The following is a 19,533-nucleotide window of genomic DNA, read 5'->3' as shown; positions in this document are numbered from 1 at the left end:
GCAACCCAGGTGTTGTGAGTTGCTATAGAAACCGTCGCTGGCCTGGGTAGACCTTTAGCCTGCTGACAAGCTGAGCGGATGAGAGAGTGCTCCACGGTTTCAGCATCGGTCCCCCTTCCCCGCCTTCCACGGACTGGGGAACGTGGCTGACTCCAGAGTCTGTGCCTTAGTCCCTGCGCTCTGCGGGCGCACGGCACGAGAAAGCCTGGGGAGCCTTGCAAAGCCCCATCACCCTCCTCTCTGGAGCCAGAGTCACGCTCTCACCGTATGGCTGCCAGTTCTCTCTCATGCTCTAGCGTCTCATATGCTATTTCCTCCACCAGGAACATTCCTCTCCAAGTTTCCTTGTTGAACTTCAGAATCTGCAAGCGTCACTTCAGAGATCACTTTTTCCTGAAGTTTTTCTTCCTTTCTTTTTTTCTTTTATTAATTGTTTTGACGTTTACTTATTTTGGAGAGACAGAGAGAGACAGCGTGAGCAGGGGAGGGGCAGAGAAAGAGGGAGACACAGAATCTGAAGCAGGTTCCAGGCTCTGAGCTGTCAGCACAGAGCCCGACGCGGGGCTTGAACTCACAAACCACAAGATCATGACCTGAGCCCAAGCCGGACGCTTAACCGACTAAGCCACCCAGGCGCCCCTTTCCTGAAGTTTTTCTTGACCCCTCCTCTGGGCTCCTGCAGTCCTCATGCTGCCCTCTCACAGTACCTATGACACTTGTCATTTCCTCCTCCTTCCCTCCCCCAAGGAAGTGAGGCCAGAGGGCAGGTTGCAGGGGCTGCTCCTCTCTGCCTGGCCCTGGGCCCCTGCAGAGGGAGAGGGTGGCAGGCCCTGGGCAGCTGGTGGTTGGGATTAAACCCAGGGCTGAGGGGTGGAGGCTGGAACCTGTCCCCAGTGGAAGTGTCCCTTTAATAGCTGCTGGCTCGCCGGCTTGGACGCCTGCTTTACCTCCTATTCAGCTGTGGCTCCAGCTGCTGTGCTGACTCATGTGCCCCAGCAGACAGCGGGAGCTGGAAGCATGGGCTCCCCGGGGGCCCTGGCGGGCTCGGGGCTTCTGGATTACAAAACGGAGAAGTATGTGATAACCAGGAACTGGCGGGTGGGCGCCCTGCAGAGGTTGCTGCAGCTCGGGGTCATGGCCTACGTGGTGGGGTAAGAGAATGGCTCCTGGGCCACACTGGCTGGAGGGATAATGTCTCTTAGTCCTGGGCTGAGGGTTGAGGGTTTGACTCTTCAGGGGCTGAGCTGGTGGTAGCAGAGGGGAGCAGGTGGGAACAGGGGAGGAAGTAGGCAGAAGGGAGGATCTTTGTCTGTCTGGAGGTCAGTGGATACGAGAGCAAGCTGTGTGCTTGTGTACTCCTTCCTGTGTGTCCACCTGCCTCCTCTCCTGTGCCTTGTTTCCAGGCCCATATTGAGCTCTGCACACAGAGCAAGATGGGCCCCCACCCATACCCAGGAGGCCCCTGGTGGGGTAGGAAGTAGCTCCTGATGTCTGGGAGAGCTGCAGCACTAAGGTCCCCGATAGAGACCACCAATTTTAGCTGGGTCGGGGGAGACTTTAAGGAGGAGTTGGGCCTAGCCAGGACAGGAGGAGGATGTTGGCTGGTGAAGGAGGAGAGGTGATGGGCATCTCCAAGCCCATGGGTGCCATGAAAGGCACTGGCTCTCTGATCATGGTTGGAGCTTCTGATCTGTGCAGGGTGTTTGGGGTGGAAAATGAGGCTGGAGGGGAGCTAGGGGAGCTAGCTAGGTGTTTGGGGTGGAAAATGAGGCTGAATCCTGGGTTGGGAGCCTGCAGGGTGTATGAGGAGAGAGGCTGAGAGGGTGGGTCCCACTTGCTTACCATGGGCCAGGGACGTGCCACACTGCCCATCAATTCTTCCTAAGGTGGGCTCTCCTCGCCAAAAAAGGCTACCAGGAGCGAGACCTGGACCCCCAGATTTCCGTCATCACCAAACTCAAAGGGGTTTCTGTGACCCAGATCGAGGAGCTGGGTAACCGACTGTGGGATGTGGCAGACTTCGTGAAGCCACCACAGGTAGGTGCCGTGGTTCTGCCGCTAGGCAGTGACACCTCTGATACCACCCTTGCAGAGAATGTGTGTGAGAGAGGCATGTGATGCCAGAGCAGGGTGCTGGCACCGTCATAGGGCCGGGCTTGGGAAGAGCCTTACAGAGGAGTGGTGCCTGGATAGGGCTTTCTGGGATGTGTAAGGCGTGTCTAGGAGGACAAGGGGACAGACCAGGAAGCCAGGCCAGAGGGACAGCCTTTACAGAGGCTGTGCTTAGAAGAGTGGAAAGTTTAGGAACTCAAGGCTTGAGCTTGAGGGTGGGGCAGGAGAAGCTTGGGGAACCAGGGCCTTGAGCTTCCTGAATGCTCCCCTCCCTGACCTGGGACACTCCTCCTCTGGCCCTCCCACGAGGCATTTCTGGCTCCTCCCTTTACCCAGATTGCCCACAGCCTCAGTTTCTACCTTTATCCTGCCAATGCCAAAACTGTAACCCCAGTGACCACCTGCCTCTAGCACAGCTGCCTCCTGGGTACACACCCACCACGTCCATAGAAAAATCATCTCCCTCTCCCAGTGTGGCCTCTCTTCATCCAATGAGGGCCAAAGCTGGACCTGTCCCTCCCTCTGACCATCCCATCTCCTAGTAGTTTTCACTGCTGCCTGTGTCATACCTGTATGAGGCCGTGACCTTCTAGTGGGTAGTGGGTCCCCGGATGCACTCTACCCAGCAGCCAGCCTGCGCTATCCTATATGTTATCAATCAGAGCTTGACAACCCTTGTTTCCACCCTGGGGAGACTTCCTTTCCATAGTGGTGGCCACCGAGTCCCTCCAGATCATGACCGCTGTCACACCTGCTGCCTTCTCTCTTTCCTGGGTGTGCATTGCCCCAAACTTTCAGAACTCACACACACGGCACTTGGATGCCAGCCACCCTGCCTGTCCTTAGCCACCGTTTGCCCAGGCAGAGTTCACCGCCTGCTCCACTGGCCCCTGACCATGTGTGCAACGAGGGGCCTGCCTCCCCACTAGCCTGGGCAGGCTCCTGGTCCAACTCAGCTCTGGATCTTCAGTGCCTGGAAGCAGGAGGCAATTGGAAAATTCTGGTTGAAGGAATGAATACAAACATGGAAGATACACTTGTCTCAAGGAGGCAGCTGTGGGCTTAGAAAAGGCCAGAAACCCAGCTGGCCTCTCTTCTCTATTTCAACTTGCCTCACTGGAGGCGCTCTCCTGGGGCAGAGTTGATGACTTGATGGGGCCAGGACCCCTTTCCCCACAAGCCAAGCTGCCAGCTTCTGGCCTCTCTCTTTTGGAGAGGGAAGCAGAGACTGACTCTGACACTTGCTTTCTAGGGAGAGAATGTGTTCTTCTTGGTGACCAATTTTCTTGTGACGCCAGAACAAGTTCAGGACAGATGTCCAGAGGTAAGGTTGCTCAGGAGCTTCCCAGCAGGTCCCTAGTTCCTCTGCCAGACCTGGGTCACCAGCCATGTCCTCCTCTCGCCTTCCCAGGTAACTGAGGGCTTAGTATATATATGCTACTGTATCCCAGGCACTGAGCGAAAACCTTTTAGTGAATCATTCCATTTAGTCTTCACAAATACCTTGCCTGGTAGGAATCACTAATGATCCAGGAGCACCTGGATGGCTCAGTCCGTTAAGCGTCCTACTTCGGCTCAGGTTATGATCTCACAGTTTGTGAGTTCGAGCCCCACGTCAGGCTCTGTGCTGACAGCTCAGAGCCTGGAGCCTGCTTCAGATCCTGTGTCTCCCTCTCTGCCTCTCCCCCGTTCACACTCTGCGTGTGTATGTCTCTGTCTCTGTCTCTGTCTCTCTCTCTCAAAAATAAATAAGCATTTACAAAAAATTTTAAAAAAGGAATTACTATGATCCCATTTAAGATGAGAATCTCAGTAAGGTAGAGTCACATGTTCAAGGCCGCCCAGTCTCTGGTTCTCCAAGCAGTCTTCTGGAGTCTTCCACTGTAGCCCCCTGTGAGATATCCAGGCCCCTTCCCTTCCTGGTCCCACCTCTGGGCACCTTCCAGTTTGTCAGAACTGGGTATAAGACTCAGGTGAGCTCTAATAGAGCCCTTCCTCTCTTGTATGCACAGACTCTATTAATGTGTCCCAAGTCAGCTTCCATTTTTGTGGGCAAACACGAAAACACCAGCTTATGCCGACCTCCGGGTCACTTATGATCTCTGGGCATTAAAAAAATTTTTTTTAACGTTTTATTTATTTTTGAGAGAGAGAGAAAGACAGAGTGCGAGTGGGGGAGGGGCAGAGAGAGAAGGAGACACAGAATCTGAAGCAGGCTCCAGGCTCTGAGCTGTCAGCACAGAGCCCGATGCGGGGCTTGAACTCACGGACCGCGAGTTCATGACCTGAGCTCCACTCAGACACTTAACCGACTGAGCCACTCAGGTGTCCCGGGCATTTTTTACAACTGTGGTCACACCAGAGTCGCTCACCCTATTCTTGTCTATTTCTCATCCAGAATTGCAGGTTTTCCACCTAAAATCTCCCCATTGTCCCTTGCCTAAGGGTGACCCATGGATCCAGCATCTGTCACAGTGCACAGTGCTCTTCTCTCCAGTTACGGGTTTTTTTTCCCTCAAATTTGTGTGTGTGTGTGTGTGTGTGTGTGTGATAAAATACATGTAACATAAAATTTACCATCTTACCCATTAAAAAATTTTTTTTGTTTACTTTTGAGAGAGAGAGAGAGAGAGAGAGAGAGAGAGCAAGCAGGGGAGGGGCAGAGAGAGAGAGAAAGAGAGAGAGAGAATCCCAAACAGGCTCCATGCTGTCAGCTCAGAGCCCAACGTAGGGCTTGAATTCAAACCTCGAGACCATGACCTGAGCTGAAACCAAGAGTCGGACACTTAACTGACTGAGCCACCCAGGTGCCCCGCATCTTAGCCATTTTTAAGTGTATGGTTCTCCAATTGTGGATTTTGTTTGAGCAGTTGGGACTCAGGACATAGCCTTGGAAGCCTACTTCCATGGTAACAGCTTTTTAAAATCACCTCTAACACGGGACACCTGGGTGGCTCAGTCGGTTAAGCATCGACGACTCTTGGTTTCGGCCCACGTCATGATCTCACAGTTTGTGAGTTTGAGTCCTGCATTGGGCTCCATGCTGACAGTGAGGAGCCTGCTTGTGATTCTCTCTCTCCCTCTCTCTCTGCCCCTCCGCTGATTGCTCGCTCTCTCAAAGTAAATAAACTTAAACAAAAAATTTTTAAATCACATCTAACATTTAATTGCTTGCAGGGCTGGAGAGTAACTGTGTGGTCACCTGTCCCCTGTGTCCTGATTGTTGGTGCCACCACAGTTGCTGGAGGCATCACATGTCCTAGGTTGGCTCTGTCCACAAAGGATGTGAAGCATGTGCACAAAGGACGTGCTTACACACGGCAAACATACACGATGTCCTTCATTTTCTAAATGCTCAGAAGACATCTAATTAATGTTCAGGTTGTAGTCTGTCCTGAAAATTTCCTGAAGCCATCATTCTGTGTTTTCTGGATCCGTGTGATTTGCCTCATGTCCCAGCTTCTAGGTCTTCCTATGAAACTACTGGAGCTGGGAAGTAATCAGATCTGACAACATGGCTTCTGGAGACTCACCAGAGATCCCGCCAGCTCTTCTCGGCGGTCCTGGTCATCCGGTCCTTCCCGACATATTGGCTGTGCTCCTTGGAGACTCACAGCCTTTAGCAAACAACTGCTGAGCCTCTTGGGGGCCAGGCCTGATGCTGGGCTTGCAAGACTCCACCCCCTTTTATCTCAAGGAGCTCCTGCACAGGCAGCCCAGCCAAGGTGGCAGGTCCCGTGATGGGGGCAGAGGCTGCAGCTGCAGACCCAGGGAGGCATGTCTGCCAGCTCAGGGCCTCAGGAAGGGTTTCCCACAGAACTCAAGGCTCAAGTGGGATCTTGAGACTGTCCAGGCAGAGGGAGCTGTATGAGCAAAGGCCCCAAGCTATGTGAGATGAGGCACCTCCAGGGTCACCTGCTGCTGAGTGGGGTTGGAGCCTAGATTTGGATTCGGGTGGCAAGGGGGTAGCCCAAGACCTCAGGGGCCCTGTGAACTCTGTGAAAGAGCTAAACTTGATCACAGAAGCATGGCAGAACTAGGGATGGTCTCTGCTGAATGAATGAGGCAGATGATGCAGAGAGCGGCCCCGTGGTGGTTATCACGAGGTTCGATTGGAGGAGACGGTGGCCCAGCCAGGGTGGAGGGGAGGGGCGGACTCGGGACACAGGAGGCCCCACTCTGTCCTCTGCCCACGTATCACGGTCCCAACCCCACACAGTCCCACTGTCTCATTTGGCTTGGAGTCCCCAAGTCCTTCTTGCCACCCTGGCACACCGCTCCTCCTCCTGCTCCTGAGCCAGGTAACCTGGACAATGGTGCTCACTGTCAGCCTGGGGCAGAACTGTGTCTGAGAGTGTGCCTTCCTCTTTGGGGGGGTGTAGGACCCCCAGAAAGTTTGCTAGTCCCCCCTTCTGACTGATCGCCAGAACGCTGTGACTGTGTCCTGTTTTACCGAAGAATAAGTAGGGGAGGGACTAGCCTATGGTCCCTCAGCAAGTGTGTGTGGTCCTGCCACTTCCCTACCCAGCCCCCTCCAACTAGGTCCCTGCCCTTTGTTCACCGTGCCCCACCCCTCCACTCTGGCATGAACTAGCCCTTCCCAGAGTCCCTTCACCTTCCCTGTTCTGTTGTCTGAGGTGGACCAGAGGATCTGGGCCTCCGGCCAGGAGAGAGCTATCAGGAAGGAAGGAGGCTTGCTCTGCCTTGGAATACAGCACCTGCATCCCTATCTGGCGGGGGGTGGGGGGTGGGGGTGCTTGCCACCTTCCTCCTCCAACCACCTCCTTTTATTTTTACCCTCCAGCTTTGCCATGTGCCCCCAAACTCAGGGACCTCTATGCAGCTAAGGCAGGGAGGGCTGTGTCCCTGCAGACTGCAAGACTGGGTCACAGAGGGGAAACAGTCCCCGAGCCCTTGGCAACTTTGCTTTCCCCACCTCAGCACCCTTCCATCCCGCTGGCTAACTGCTGGGCTGATGAGGACTGTCCGGAAGGGGAGACGGGGACACACAGCCACGGTCGGTAACTGTGGGCCCTGTCTTCCATGGGCTCCCCTGGGTGGGGGCTCCAGGGCCCGGGCTGGGACCCTGGGTGGTTCTTGAGGGCAGGCCTGGTGGTGCCTCTGCATCTCTCCTTCCTGTCAGTGGCCCCCTGCCCTGTCTCATCCCCTGGCCCTGTGGAGATTTGAGGGCCTGGTGTTTGTTTTGTATTCTCAAGGCATAAAAACGGGCCAATGTGTGGAATTCAACGGGACGCACAGGACCTGTGAGATCCAGGGCTGGTGCCCTGTGGAGAGCGGCACTGTGCCCATGTAAGTCTCTCCACCCACCCCCACCCACCTCCAGGACAAGGCCCCAGAACCCAGGAGTCTGCCCTTCACTTCTTTACCAGCAGGAAGCCCCTACTGGTCCAGGCAGAGAACTTCACCTTGTTCATCAAGAACACCGTCACCTTCAGCAAGTTCAACTTCTCCAAGTAAGTGTGGGTGTGTCCTGCTGGCCCCAGACCCTCCTTGTGTCCTGTCTTACCTGACCGTCTGTCCCATCCCCCACCCCCACCCCCAGGTCCAATGCCTTAGACACCTGGGACGCCACTTATTTCAAGCGCTGTCGCTACGACTCACGCTACAGCCCTTACTGCCCTGTGTTCCGCATTGGGGATCTCGTGGCTGCAGCTGGAGGGGTCTTTGAGGACCTGGCATTGCTGGTGGGTCCATGGGGGGAAGAGTTCCAGGAAGGCTCAGGGAGAGGGTCCCAGGGCCTGCGTGCTGGTGAAGCAGCGAGCAATGTGCTGTGTGCAGGGAGGTGCTGTGGGCGTCCGAGTCCACTGGGATTGTGACCTGGATGCTGGGGGCTCCGACTGTCGGCCCCACTACTCCTTCCAGCTGCAGGAGAGGAGCTACAACTTCAGGTGCGGGCCCTACTGCCCTCCTGCTGTTCCTTAGCCAGGTCCCCCCACTGTCCTGTGGCAACCAGGACTGGCCACACCCTGGCCCAGCTCTCTGGAGATTCCATTGTGTGTGTGAGGAGGGCCCCAGGGGCAGGAGGGGTGTTCTAAGCTCTGGTCCCCCAGCACAGGCTCTGTCCAGCCTCCCTCCTGATCCCATCCCCCTTCTGTTCCCTGGGACTCCTCACACACACCCCCCCCCCGCCAGCCCCTCTCCCACCCCACCCTGCTTCTAGCACCTCCCTCCTTGGCTGGGGGGGGGTTCTTTTTTACTTTTCCCTTAGGTCTTATCTCAAAAATTTCAAAAACCTACATAAAAATGCAAAGCCATATACCCTCTATCTGGGTTCACTAGGGTTTTTTTGGTTTTGGTTTTATTTTTTATCATTTTGCCACATTTGCTTTCTCTCTCCCTCTCTAGAACGAGCTGGATATAGTTAGATAGATTTCAAAGGGAAGCATTTTAAAGTAAGTGGCAGACATCTGACACTCTTCCTCTCAACACTGTCCCGAGAATGAGGACCTTACCCACGTGACCACGGTACCACAGTCACACTCAATAAATTTAACATTGGCGGAGTAAATAGAATATTTAAATTTCTCCAACCATGCCAATAATAGTCCTCTATCTTTTTATTTTCCGATCCAGGATGCTTTCAGGGATCTTGTGTTGCATTTATTGTCATGTCTTTGAGTCTCCTAAACAGATCTCCCTGAACCTGCCGGGAATCCTTGTCACTTCCTGTCACCTGGTCATTGTCACACATACACGCACACAGCCCCCAGGCCTAGAGACCATGTCCCTTGACATTGCTCACTGGGCTTTTCCTGGCCTGGCTTCCTTGACCTCCCCGGCCCTTTGCAATGATGAGGGGCTGGCTCCCTACCCACATTCTGCTTCCTGCACCTCTGTGCTCTTACCTGTCCTACTTTCTCTGTCTAGAACACTCCTTCCTGACCCCTGGAAGACCAGCCTCAAAGTATCCCTTGTAGAAAGCCTTTCCCACCCAGTTTCTAGGGGTAGCGAGTTCCCCCTCGCCCTTTGGACTCACACAGCCCAGATCTTGCCTCCCTACCTGCCCCCTCCCCCAGTAATAGTGTCTATGTAGGGATCCTGCTGTCCCCTCTGTCCCCTCAGCAGGCAGGGAGCTTCTACGGGGCAGGTCCCAGGTTGCCTTTTCCCTGGGTCCTCAGCAATGGCACAGGGAGAGACAGCTGGGGATGGGGGTTTTTAGAATCAATGGATGGGTAAGAAGGAGGCCTGGGAGGACCAGCCCAGCCCAGGAGTGGCAGCAGAGCAAGCCACCAGACTTTCCTACCCTCAGGACAGCCACTCACTGGTGGAAAGCCTCAGGTGTGGAGGCTCGGAGTCTGCTCAAGCTCTATGGGATCCGCTTCGACATCCTTGTCACTGGGCAGGTAGGAGGTGTTGGGTGAAGGCAATGGGTGGTAGGAGTAGGAGGGGGAGACGGTCATAGCTCTAGAGGCTCAGCCCAGGTCGGTCTCAGGCAGGGAAGTTCGGCCTCATCCCCACGACCATCACTCTGGGCACCGGAGCAGCTTGGCTGGGTGTGGTGAGTCTGACTAACGTGGGCTCCCTTTGGTTGCAACTGCGTGCCCAGGCCTGCCCAAGTGCATACCTGAGCCCCACCCCCCGCCCCCACTCCTCTCCCGTGCATAATGTTGTCTTGTGGCGAGGGCCGGGGAGGTGGTTGAAGGGCAAGCTGAGGGCCAGGGCACCGGTCTGCCCTGCCTTTCCCAGATCACCTTCTTCTGTGATCTGCTGCTGTTGTATGTGGACGAAGAAGCCCATTTCTACTGGAGGACCAAGTATGAGGAGGTGAGCCACGGACCCGTCCAGATCCTTGGGTTCTGTTACACTTTGGAGGATGTTGGTCAGAGCCCTGATATGATGTTCTCATTTGCAGGCAAAGGCTCCGAAGGTGACCACCAACCCCGAGCAGACAGAACCAGCTTCTGCACCCCCGTGCATGGCTGCCCAGGAGTCTTAGAGGGGACCCAGTCTGGGAGCCAGACACCGACACCAGAGTGACCATGCCGAGGCTCCGGTCTCCCACTCACTGGCCTGTTCCTGAGGCCTGTAGCTGTTCCCTGCTGGTTGTGGGGTGGGGGTGGGGGCCCACCTTGGGGACCTCCTGGACAAAGCCCCAGCAGGAGTAGGTATGGGGGAGGGGAGAATTCCACCCTTCCACTCCCAGACAGACTGTCTCTCCCCTGACTCCAGCTCTAGCAGGATGCTGCCTGGGGGAGCCAGAGAAGCCAGTTTCGTATAGAGACCTGCAGCAGAACAGGAGCCACAGAGAAGGGGAGCCCCTGGGATACCCACATGACAGGGCAATGGTCCAGTGGGGCTCCTGCTGTGTCTAGGTCTAAAGAACTCTCTCCCAGCCTCCATCACCAGTGTTTTCAGAGGTGGCCTACTCACCAGCTGTCAGCACTGACCCTCCCACTGGCAATGGCGGACTCCAGCCCTCCTCCCCCTACCTACACCCCATCTTAGGTAGAACCCCTCCCTCTCAGCTGTGCCCCGCTGGGGTCTGTGCAACTGGAGTCTAAAGCAAGGTAGAGAGAAGCCTGACAAGAGGGGTCAGCTGCTCCCATGTTGGGTTGCCTGAGGTGGGTTCTTACCCAACTCTGGGCCTCATCCATGGAATGAGGGGTGTGTAGGAAGATAATCCAACCCCCTGGCACCCCAGGCAAGGGCACAGGCACCCTTTGGTCTCACACCTGCCCAGCTTATGAGCATCAGCTCCTTCTTGGTAGTAGCCCTTGGGGTGTGGAGGGTTGGGATGGGGAGGAGAAGGTGAAGAGGTTGAGTTAGTGGTCACTGGATCCTTTGGGATCTTCTATATGCCTCCTCATTAACCCCCCAGCCCTGGAACCTGCTCACTGGAGCCATGGGGTTAGGGAAGCTGTCCATCTGCTACCCAAGGTTATATCTAAGAACCTGTCAGGGCATCTGCACGTCCCAAAGGACACAAAGACCCCCAGCGGGCTGGCCTGGTATCTTTCAGGGTCTGAGTCCTGCCTGCTGGAGAAATCCCCCACCCCCCACAGCCCCATATCAGTAGGGGAGGAACAAGGGCTGTAGGAGCCAAACTCCTTCCTGCTCCCAGGGCAGAGGCAAGGATTTGGGAGTACCCACCCCAGGGAGGCAAGGGGCTTCTTTCTCATGGGTCCCTGGTGACCAGGGGTGTGCTGGCAGTTTGGCGGTGGAGCAACAAAGGCCAGCTGGGGAAGACCAGGGCTGGCGCTCAGGCTGAACTAGCATCTGGGAGGCACCTGGAGCCCCAGCAAAGCCTCAGGGTCTCTGCTGCTTCTCAGTCCCCAGAGCAACGTCCATGGGGAGGCAGGTTCAGAAGAGCCAGGGTGAGAGAACGTGGCTCTGAGGTGTGTTTATTGGAGTTGGGGTCACATGTACCTGGTTGTCCTCAGGGCCCAACGAAAGCTGCCATAGCTGCAGAAAGTCAAGGAGTAAAGCCTGCCAAAACCAGCAGCTTCCTGTGTAGTCCTTATATGCAGGAATGGGTAGTTGAAAGCAGTGGGAGGGGGCAGGGAGGGCCTGACGACCCCCCCAAGGACTGGAGCCTCACAGCCACCGGATGGACTCAAAGGTACTTGGAACAGGCCCAGGTATTTTGCATCCGTATACAGGGAGCGTATATCATACACGTGTGTAGCCTTTCTCTCAAAGCCCTTGAGGAAAGAGGTGGGGGGAGAGGATGAGTGCCAGCTGTGACAGCTGGAGAGCTGTGGCCAGGCTTGAGCTGGAAACAGCTGTTGCCTCAGTCTGCATGTGGGTGTGAACTACCAGGGTAGCCATGTGGGCCACGTGGGCACATGCTTAAGAGGCTCGTGTGCCAATGCAGTGTACCTCTACATCTCTGGGGACTACATTTCCTGGAAGCCCTGGGAACCCAAGAGGGGCCTGGAACTCCACCGCCCTCTCTAGGTGGCCTTTTTGGGACCCAGGCTCTGCTCTCTGGATCTGCCCCCCAACCAGGGGACATGTGGGGAGCCTGTGCAGGAGAGCCTGTGCAGGGGAGCCTGACTCTGCCCTTTTCATGGATCCCTCCTCTCATGGTGTGTGCGGGGGTATATGCAGCTTCCCTCTGAGCTCGGCAAAGGGCACCACCCTGCGGGCAGGACCCCAGGACTCAGGCTCAGTGGTGTCCCTGACCACAGCTGGTGCCCGCCTCTTGCCAAATCTTGGCATCTTTGCTATGGATTGGGGACAATCACCTGGTTCCTGGGGGCAGGAGAGGACTCAGTGACACAAAGAATGCAATGGTGGACACAGCAGCAGGCCATGTGGCTGGCCAAGAGGTTATTATTATGGCTATCTGGGGTTGCGGGCTTCCTCCCCACCCACCCTAACCCACCCCACCTGCCCAAGTAACTGGAGTTGTTCATGAACAGTAAGGCTCTGGGCAAAATGTTCCCCACACCAGCACTGGCCACGGCCCACTCCCCAAAACCCAAAGCTAGGCACTTGGGCTAAGGCTTTAAGGTCTGGGGGACCCCTCAGCATGGGCAGGCCTGCAAACCTGAGCTGGCTCAGACAGAAGAGACTCCCAGCTCCTCAGGGCTCCTGAGGAGGTGGGGTGAGGGCAGAGCAAGCATGGGCAGGCCTCCAGCTCGATTCACGGACTGGTGGGCTACTCCGTGGGGCTGGGCTCCTGGGAGGGCAGCTGGCTGGGGGGCTGCACAGTCTGTACCGTCTCCTCCAGGTTGGTGCTGGGGAACACCACGTAGCGTGTGGTGGTCAGCTCTGGCAACTCCCGCTGATTCTCTTTGCTGTGCCAGATGCCATAGCCAAAATACACGGCGAGCCCTGCAGGAGTTGTGGGAGACTGAAGGGCAGGTCCCGGCCCTGCTTGCCCTCCTTGCCTTCTTCCTGCAGCCCGCCCAGGGCCCCAAGCCTGGCCCCCACTCACCGATCAGCAGCCAGATGGAGAAGCGCAGCCAAGTCAGGTAGCTTAGCTTCAGCATGAGGCAGATGTTGAGGAGGATACTCAGGGCTGGAGTCAGGGGCACCATGGGGATCTGAGGGGGAAGAGCAGGGCTGGGCCGGGCTGCAGAGAAGGTCTGCTGGCTCAGGGCCTGATTCCTCAAGAGTCCACAGAGCCGTTCTCCACCTCTGGAGATTCTGGAAACAAGCGCCCACTTGCCATGCAGAAAGGAGGGAGATGGGCATACTGGCCTCCCCAACCCTGTGAGCCCTGATTCATCCTGCTACAGTAGAGGAGGAAGGGGCAAAGAGAGCTAGCTTGGCTGATGGCCAGTGGGGATTGGCTGGGGAAGGTACCTGGAAGGTGTCTTGCTGGCGCCGTTGCTGGTGGGCCCCCAGGATGAGGAGGCTGAACAGAAACATGACAGAGCTGAGCAGGAGCAGCAGGATGTAGCCCCCGTATGGGAGGTGCAGGCCTGAGTCCCCGAAGACCAGTACACAAGCCAGGGTGATGGCCGAGGCCACCAGGATGCCGAGGGCCCAAGCCACAGCAGCTCCAGGGCTGTACCTACCTAGAAAGCCCAGGTAGGGCCTTAGGGCTGGCCGCAGCTGCCCAGGCTCGGGGGCTAAGGCCTGCTCGGTGCCCACCAGCTGTATGTGGTCCGAGAAAGAATGGTACTCTTTGACGCTGGGGTCAGGGCTGGCTGGGCCTGAGGAACTGGACGGAGGGGCCCTCTGGAAGCGTAGCACAATAATGCTGGTGGCCACGAAGGTGTAGGCCAGCAGTGTGCCAATGGACAGGAACTGGACCAGTGCCTCCAGATCCAGCAGCAGTGCCAGGCAAGTCATGAGGCCCCCGAACACAAGGATGCCGGCCATGGGCACCTGTGTCCGGGGGTGCACTCGGGCAAACACCTGGAAGAAGAGCCCATCGACGGCCATGGCATAGACGATGCGTGGCAGGGAGAAGAGACTGCTGAGCAGGACAGTGTTCATGGCTGTGGCAGAGGGTGGGGGACTGGTCAGCATGGTGACAGGCCTACCAGGGGCCTCTGCTGCAAGCCAGGGCATGCCCAACCCCTTGGGAGCACGGGCATGCGTTTGTCTGGGATCTCAAGGTGAGCCTGAGGGCTTACTCCTCACCCCCCACCCCCACCAGAAATGGGACACCTTAGTTTAGGTGACAGGTCCATCAGAGAATCTGATGAGGGCTAAGTCCTTCTCCCAGGAAAGGACCTGGAAGCACATGCTCAGAACCAACATCTAACATACAATTAGGAGGGGACAGTGGGTAGATCCCTCTCAACAAGCCTAGGTGGAGAGTCTAATAATTAGCACCTTCCTGGGCCCAATATGCAACCAGTAACAGACCCAGATGGAGATGTGATCCCTGGGAAGCTTAGGGCAGGGCCCCACTGCCCCGGTCACTTCCACCGTGCCTGAATGGCCCCTTACCGCAGATGGAGCCAGCTGCCACAATGAAGCCAGCCCAGCTATATCCCCGCCGGTAGAAGGCATCAGCGAGTGCGGAGTCAGGGTCCAGGCTGTGCCAAGGCACCATGAGGGTGAGCACGGTGGAGACAAGAATGTAGGCGCCAGCTGCCAGGCCAAGTGAGATGGTAATGGCTACAGGCACAGCTTGCTTTGGGTTTCTGGCCTCCTCACTGGAGGCAGCAATGACATCAAAGCCCACAAAGGCATAGAAGCAGGTGGCGGTGCCAGCCATGATGCCAGAGAAGCCAAAAGGTGCAAAGCCACCCTCCTCAGCACTCCAGTTGTGCGGGCGGGCCAGGATAAATCCCAGGATGATGATAAAGAGGATGATGACGAGGCTGACAACAGAGAAGGTGTGGTTGAGCCAGGAGGAAACTCGGGCTCCGCAGGAGATGAAGACAGAGGCCAAAATTATAATGCCAGCAGCCAGGAAGTCTGGGTAGTGGGCCAGCAAGGGCACCTGCCAGGTTCCAACATAGGCCTCGGTGAAGTTGTGGATGCGGTGGTTGAACATGGCATCCAGGTAGCCACTCCAGGCACGGGCCACGGCTGCACCACCAATGAGGTACTCGAGGAGCACATTCCAGCCGATGAGGAAGGCCCACAGCTCACCCATGGACACATAGGTGAACAGGTAGGCAGAGCCCGTACGTGGCAGCCGTGCCCCAAACTCTGCATAGCACAGAGCTGACAACAAGGAAGCCACGGCAGCCACAGCGAAGGACAAGAGCACCGCAGGGCCAGCCATCTGCTTTGCCACAGTGCCTGTGAGCACATAGAGGCCTGAGCCTACCATGCCACCCACGCCCAGCAGGGTCAGGTCCAGCGTGGACAGGCAGCGCCGCAGTGATGTCTCCATGGTGGACTCCTCCAGTGGCTTCAGTCGGTTCAGCTTCTGGCAGAAGCGCACCAGGCTGGCAGTGCTGGGCAGCCCCCTGACCATGATGGGCAGATAAGAGGAGCACCAAGCCAGCTGCCGGCACCTACCAGGGCAAGAGGGGAATGACAGGCTGCCCAGTTAGGTTCGGGCCAAGCTTCAGTCTGCTCTGTCCATCCATCACCACCCCCCCCCCCCCACACACACACACACACACACCCGGACCGAACACCTGCATAGCTAGCTTGCCTGAGGGTTGGGATGAGTCAGATGTGGGCAGGAGGTCACAGGGAAGCCTCTGGGCAGGTGAAGGAACCTCTTGCAGCTGGACCTGGGTGTGCTTGGGGGGCCAGGGGTGGGGGTGGGTCTGAAGGTGGAAAGGGTGCAGCTCCAGGAAGTGTGGTTGGGAAACTCTCCTTGGTCTGGCATCCAAGAGCAAGGTGGAAGTCCCAGACTTCCCGGGAGCTGGGCAGGTCTCCAGGCCTCCAGGCCCCGGAACAGGAGCGGCCCTGCTGCCCTGGGCAGGGACCAGGCGGCCATCTGGCCTCAGACATTGGCACTCACCACTACCTCCACCCCCCGCTCCCTCCCTGGCCCCGTGAGACTTGGGGACAGACGCACAGGCCCGGAGGTGGGGCTCTGCCCCAGAAGCCAAAGCTTCTTTCTCTGCCCCCCCCCCACCCCGCCCCGATAGGCTACCGCCTCCGCTGCTGCCCCTAGAGCCAGTTCCACCCGGATATCCAAGTCTTTGCCTCCTTTCAGGCCCCAGTACGCCCCTGTAGGACTCGCAGAGACTTACCTGCTGTCACCGCTGCCGCCGCTCTGCGTGCTGTGCTTGCCTAGCCAGCTGGCGTCGCCCGTGCACAGAGCCCGCCCCCACTCCCCCTGCGCCAGATCCCCAGATCCATCACGGCGCCCCACCCACCTCGCTGTTACACAAGTATCCAGATAGCCCACCGTACCCATACCTCACACGATCCAGACCAGAACTCACCAGATCTAGGGACGCCCTATTACTGTGTCTGGTTCACAGATGAGGAAGCCCAAGCCACCAGAAGTGACTAATCCAGATCACTGGGGTGGCCTCAGGAGGCAGGCAAGAGTAGGGACCAAGTCTGGAGGGATCTGGAATGCACCCCCTTGCTGTGGCTGCAGTAACCCTCCTTGATTCTTCATCCCAGCACATGTACTCTGCTCAGCCGGTTACTGTCCAAGATCCCCTCCCCCAATATTGGGGCATTTTAGGGGCTGCAAGGACTCAAGCAAGCCTCTGGTGAGATGAGGGTATGGGTCTGGCTGAGTGGCCCTGGCCAATCCCTGACCTCTCCTGTACAATGGGATGGCAGCAAGCCGCCCTCATACATTGCTGAGGGAGAGGGAGTGCACGGCTTTTGGGGAGTGTTCTGTGAGTTGAGGGAACTGCTGGCTGTTCCGAGCCTTGTTCTGAAAGGAGGCAAGTGGATTTGTGGGGAAAATCTATAGCTTTCCAGCTTGGGGCAACCCTAAGGTTCCTCAGATGCCAGTGACAGCCCATCCCAGCCTAGGAGCACCAATCAGGCTTGGAGGACCCTGGGGGACCCAAACAGCAGCTTCTCACTCATGGGTATCAGTGAGAGGTCATATGCTGGGCACCCACTCCATGCCATTCCCCACAGCATGGGCAACCCCCATGTCCCATCATGTAGCCATCACAAACTCACCTCAGACTTACTTATTCCTGGGGCTGAGGCGTCTTTGTCCCTCTGCACTTACGCTTTTTGAAAGTGAAAAAGTTGGCCTGACATGGTCTTAACTTGTCAACAAAATGATGACAATCCATCCAAGCAAAGCAAGACCAAAATGGATTTTCAGGGCACCTGCAGCCTCTGTGTTTCAATGAGCTGGTGACAGGATGGTGGACTCCCAGACAAGATGGTGCCACTCAGAACACTCTGCCTTGGCCAATCCCCTTGATCCTTTCTGATACTTGGCTGATGTTATCTTGAAGAACTTCTCAGACGAGATCCCACTTCCTGTAGGGACAACATCTCCCTTACTTCACTCCCCTTTGGCCAGAACATAATTGAGCAGATGTTTCTTGTTCTTAAATGTCTCCACAAAAATCTAGAAAAATGCACTTCAACCTGAGAGACTGGGCCAGTTTTGTAATAGAAACTACCCCAAGGCCTATCAACAACTACCTGAGAGCTGGTACGCGGTGTTTCAGAAAACTGTTTATCCACCCAGAGAAGGCTCTCACCACATATATGAGTATGTGTTTCAAGGCAAGCATGGTTGATACAGTGAATTGTAAACTTCCAGGGATATGACTCAGCCAAGTTCTGGGGCCCCACTGAACAAGGCAGTTACACAGAGCAACCTATGAAGGTGGAGTGACGCTAGAGCACCAAAAAGGAAAAAGAAGGAAGAGGAGGAGAAGGGAGGAAGGGGGAAGAGGGGAGAAGGAATACTTCCCAACTTATTCTACAAGCCAAAGGCATCACAAGAAAGCAAAACTACAGACCACTACCCCTTATGTACATAGATGCAGACTTTCTCAACAAAATACTACCAAATCGAATCCAGCAACATATAAGAAGGGTCAAGTAGTGGCGCCTGGGTGGCTCAATCGGTTAAGCATCTGACTTGGCCTTGGGTCATGATCTCACAGTTCACGTGTTTGAGCCCTGCATCAGGCTCCGCTGGTGGTGTGGAGGCTGCTTGAGATTCTCTCTCTCTCCCTCCCCCCACCCCTCACTCTTCTCTCCCCACTTGCATTCTTTCTCTCAAAATAAATAAATAAACTTAAAAAAAAGGGTCAAGTGGAATTTATCCCGGGAATGCAAGTTTGATTTAACACAGGAAAATCAAGCAATGTAACATGCCATACTAACAGAATAAAGGACCAAACCACATGGTCATCTTAATACATACAGAAGAAAGCACTCAACAAACCAGGAACATCCCTAGCCTGGTAGAGACTATCTATGAAAAACCCTTGACTAGTATACTCAAGTAGTGAAAAACTGAAAGCTTCCCCTTATTATCAAGAACAACATAAGGATGTCCACTCTCACTACTGGTACTCAACAATTTACTGGAGGTAGCAGCTATAGCAATTAGGCAAGGAAAAGAAATAAAAGGAATGCAAATTGGAAAGGAAGAAGTAAAAGTATATCTAGTCACAGATGACATGATCTTATGTACAGAAAATCCCAAGGAATCCACCCAACAAAATAACTAATAAGTCCAGCAAAGGTACAGGGTACAAGAGCAATATACATAAATCAGAGGATCTAGTGTATAATGTGGTGACTATATTTGATAAGACTGTATTACACAATTGAAATTTTCTAAGAGAGTGGACCTTAAATATTCTCACACCAAAAAAGTAAATATATGATATGATGGATGTGTTAATGAACTATATGGGAAGAATCCTTTCACAGTGCTTAAGTAATTAAATCATTGTGACATGCACTTTAAGTATCTTACAGGATATCTCAATAAAGCTGGAAAAAATACTATATCTCACTAAAGCTGGAAAAAAAATCTCCAAATCAATTGTATCCCTTCCTATACACTAGCAATGAATTATCCAGAATGAAATTAAGAAAATAATTCTACTTATATAATCTCAAAAAGAATAAATATATTCATAAAGATATTTAGAATATGTCAATTATATATCAGTAAAGCTGGGAAAAAGGATGCTTAGAATAATTTAAAAAAAATTTTAAATGTCTATTTATTTTTGAGAGAGAGAGAGAGACAGCACAAGTGAGGGAGGGGCAGAGAGAGAGGGAGACACAGAATCTGAATGAAGCAGGCTCCAGGCTCTGAGCTGTCAGCACAGAGCCTGACATGGGCTCAAACCCACGAACTGTGAGATCATGACCTAAGCTGAAGTCGAATACTTAACTGACTGAGCCACCCAGGCACCCCAATTCCTTCATGTCTTTTAATGGCTTGACAGTTCATTTCTTTTCAGTGCTGAGTAATACTACATTGTCTGGATCTATTATAGTTTATTTATCCATGCATGTACTGAAGGACATCTTGATTGCTTCCCAGTTTTGGCAATCACACACAATCCATGTGCAAGTTTTGGTATGGACATAATCTGTCAACTTATTTGGATAAATATGGGCATA

At 54.9% G+C, this 19,533-nt stretch overlaps 2 protein-coding genes across 7 annotated transcripts; one reads left to right on the top strand and one right to left on the bottom strand.

Moving 5' to 3' along the window:
* Positions 1-130: 130 nt before the first annotated feature.
* Positions 131-11,574, top strand: P2RX6 (purinergic receptor P2X 6). 5 transcript variants are annotated; one of them, XM_060613047.2, is made up of 12 exons: positions 133-1,151; positions 1,887-2,037; positions 3,365-3,436; positions 7,054-7,129; positions 7,329-7,422; positions 7,506-7,586; positions 7,676-7,817; positions 7,912-8,021; positions 9,383-9,476; positions 9,566-9,631; positions 9,820-9,897; positions 9,986-11,574. In XM_060613047.2, the coding sequence occupies exons 1-12, from the start codon at positions 1,018-1,020 to the stop codon at positions 10,067-10,069; spliced, it is 1,182 nt and encodes a 393-aa protein (XP_060469030.1). In that variant the 5' UTR covers positions 133-1,017; the 3' UTR covers positions 10,070-11,574. The 5 variants fall into 5 exon arrangements, with proteins under 5 accessions (XP_060469031.1, XP_060469030.1, XP_078291628.1 ...); XM_078435502.1 differs by having other exon boundaries at positions 353-1,073; XM_060613046.2 differs by having other exon boundaries at positions 356-1,151; positions 7,503-7,586.
* Positions 11,575-11,685: 111 nt separating this feature from the next.
* Positions 11,686-16,293, bottom strand: SLC7A4 (solute carrier family 7 member 4). Of its 2 annotated transcripts, none has more exons than XM_060613050.3 (5): positions 16,200-16,293; positions 14,485-15,506; positions 13,602-14,027; positions 13,016-13,124; positions 11,686-12,912 (listed from the first exon to the last, which is right to left on the bottom strand). In XM_060613050.3, the coding sequence occupies exons 2-5, from the start codon at positions 15,464-15,466 to the stop codon at positions 12,636-12,638; spliced, it is 1,794 nt and encodes a 597-aa protein (XP_060469033.1). In that variant the 5' UTR covers positions 15,467-15,506; positions 16,200-16,293; the 3' UTR covers positions 11,686-12,635. The 2 variants fall into 2 exon arrangements, with proteins under 2 accessions (XP_060469033.1, XP_060469032.1); XM_060613049.3 differs by having other exon boundaries at positions 12,632-12,912; positions 13,387-14,027.
* Positions 16,294-19,533: the final 3,240 nt, after the last annotated feature.

The sequence above is a fragment of the Panthera onca genome, chromosome D3 (assembly GCF_046562875.1).
Source record: "Panthera onca isolate mPanOnc1 chromosome D3, mPanOnc1 haplotype 2, whole genome shotgun sequence".
NCBI lineage: Eukaryota > Metazoa > Chordata > Mammalia > Carnivora > Felidae > Panthera > Panthera onca.
This window is presented reverse-complemented; position numbering and strand designations above follow the sequence as displayed.

What these genes read in the sequence shown, in the direction of transcription:
- P2RX6 (XM_060613046.2), top strand. Translation starts at nt 1,018, where the DNA reads ATGGGCTCCCCGGGGGCCCTGGCGGGCTCGGGGCTTCTGGATTACAAA. An exon ending in AGCAAGTTCAACTTCTCCAA is followed by an intron (nt 7,587 to 7,675) that starts GTAAGTGTGGGT and finishes CCCCACCCCCAG; the next exon opens with GTCCAATGCCTTAGACACCT. An exon ending in TTGAGGACCTGGCATTGCTG is followed by an intron (nt 7,818 to 7,911) that starts GTGGGTCCATGG and finishes TGCTGTGTGCAG; the next exon opens with GGAGGTGCTGTGGGCGTCCG.
- SLC7A4 (XM_060613049.3), bottom strand. Translation starts at nt 15,466, where the DNA reads ATGGTCAGGGGGCTGCCCAGCACTGCCAGCCTGGTGCGCTTCTGCCAG. An exon ending in GGCAGCTGGCTCCATCTGCG is followed by an intron (nt 14,028 to 14,484) that starts GTAAGGGGCCAT and finishes CCTCTGCCACAG; the next exon opens with CCATGAACACTGTCCTGCTC. An exon ending in GCCAGCAAGACACCTTCCAG is followed by an intron (nt 13,125 to 13,386) that starts GTACCTTCCCCA and finishes CTTCCCCCTCAG; the next exon opens with ATCCCCATGGTGCCCCTGAC.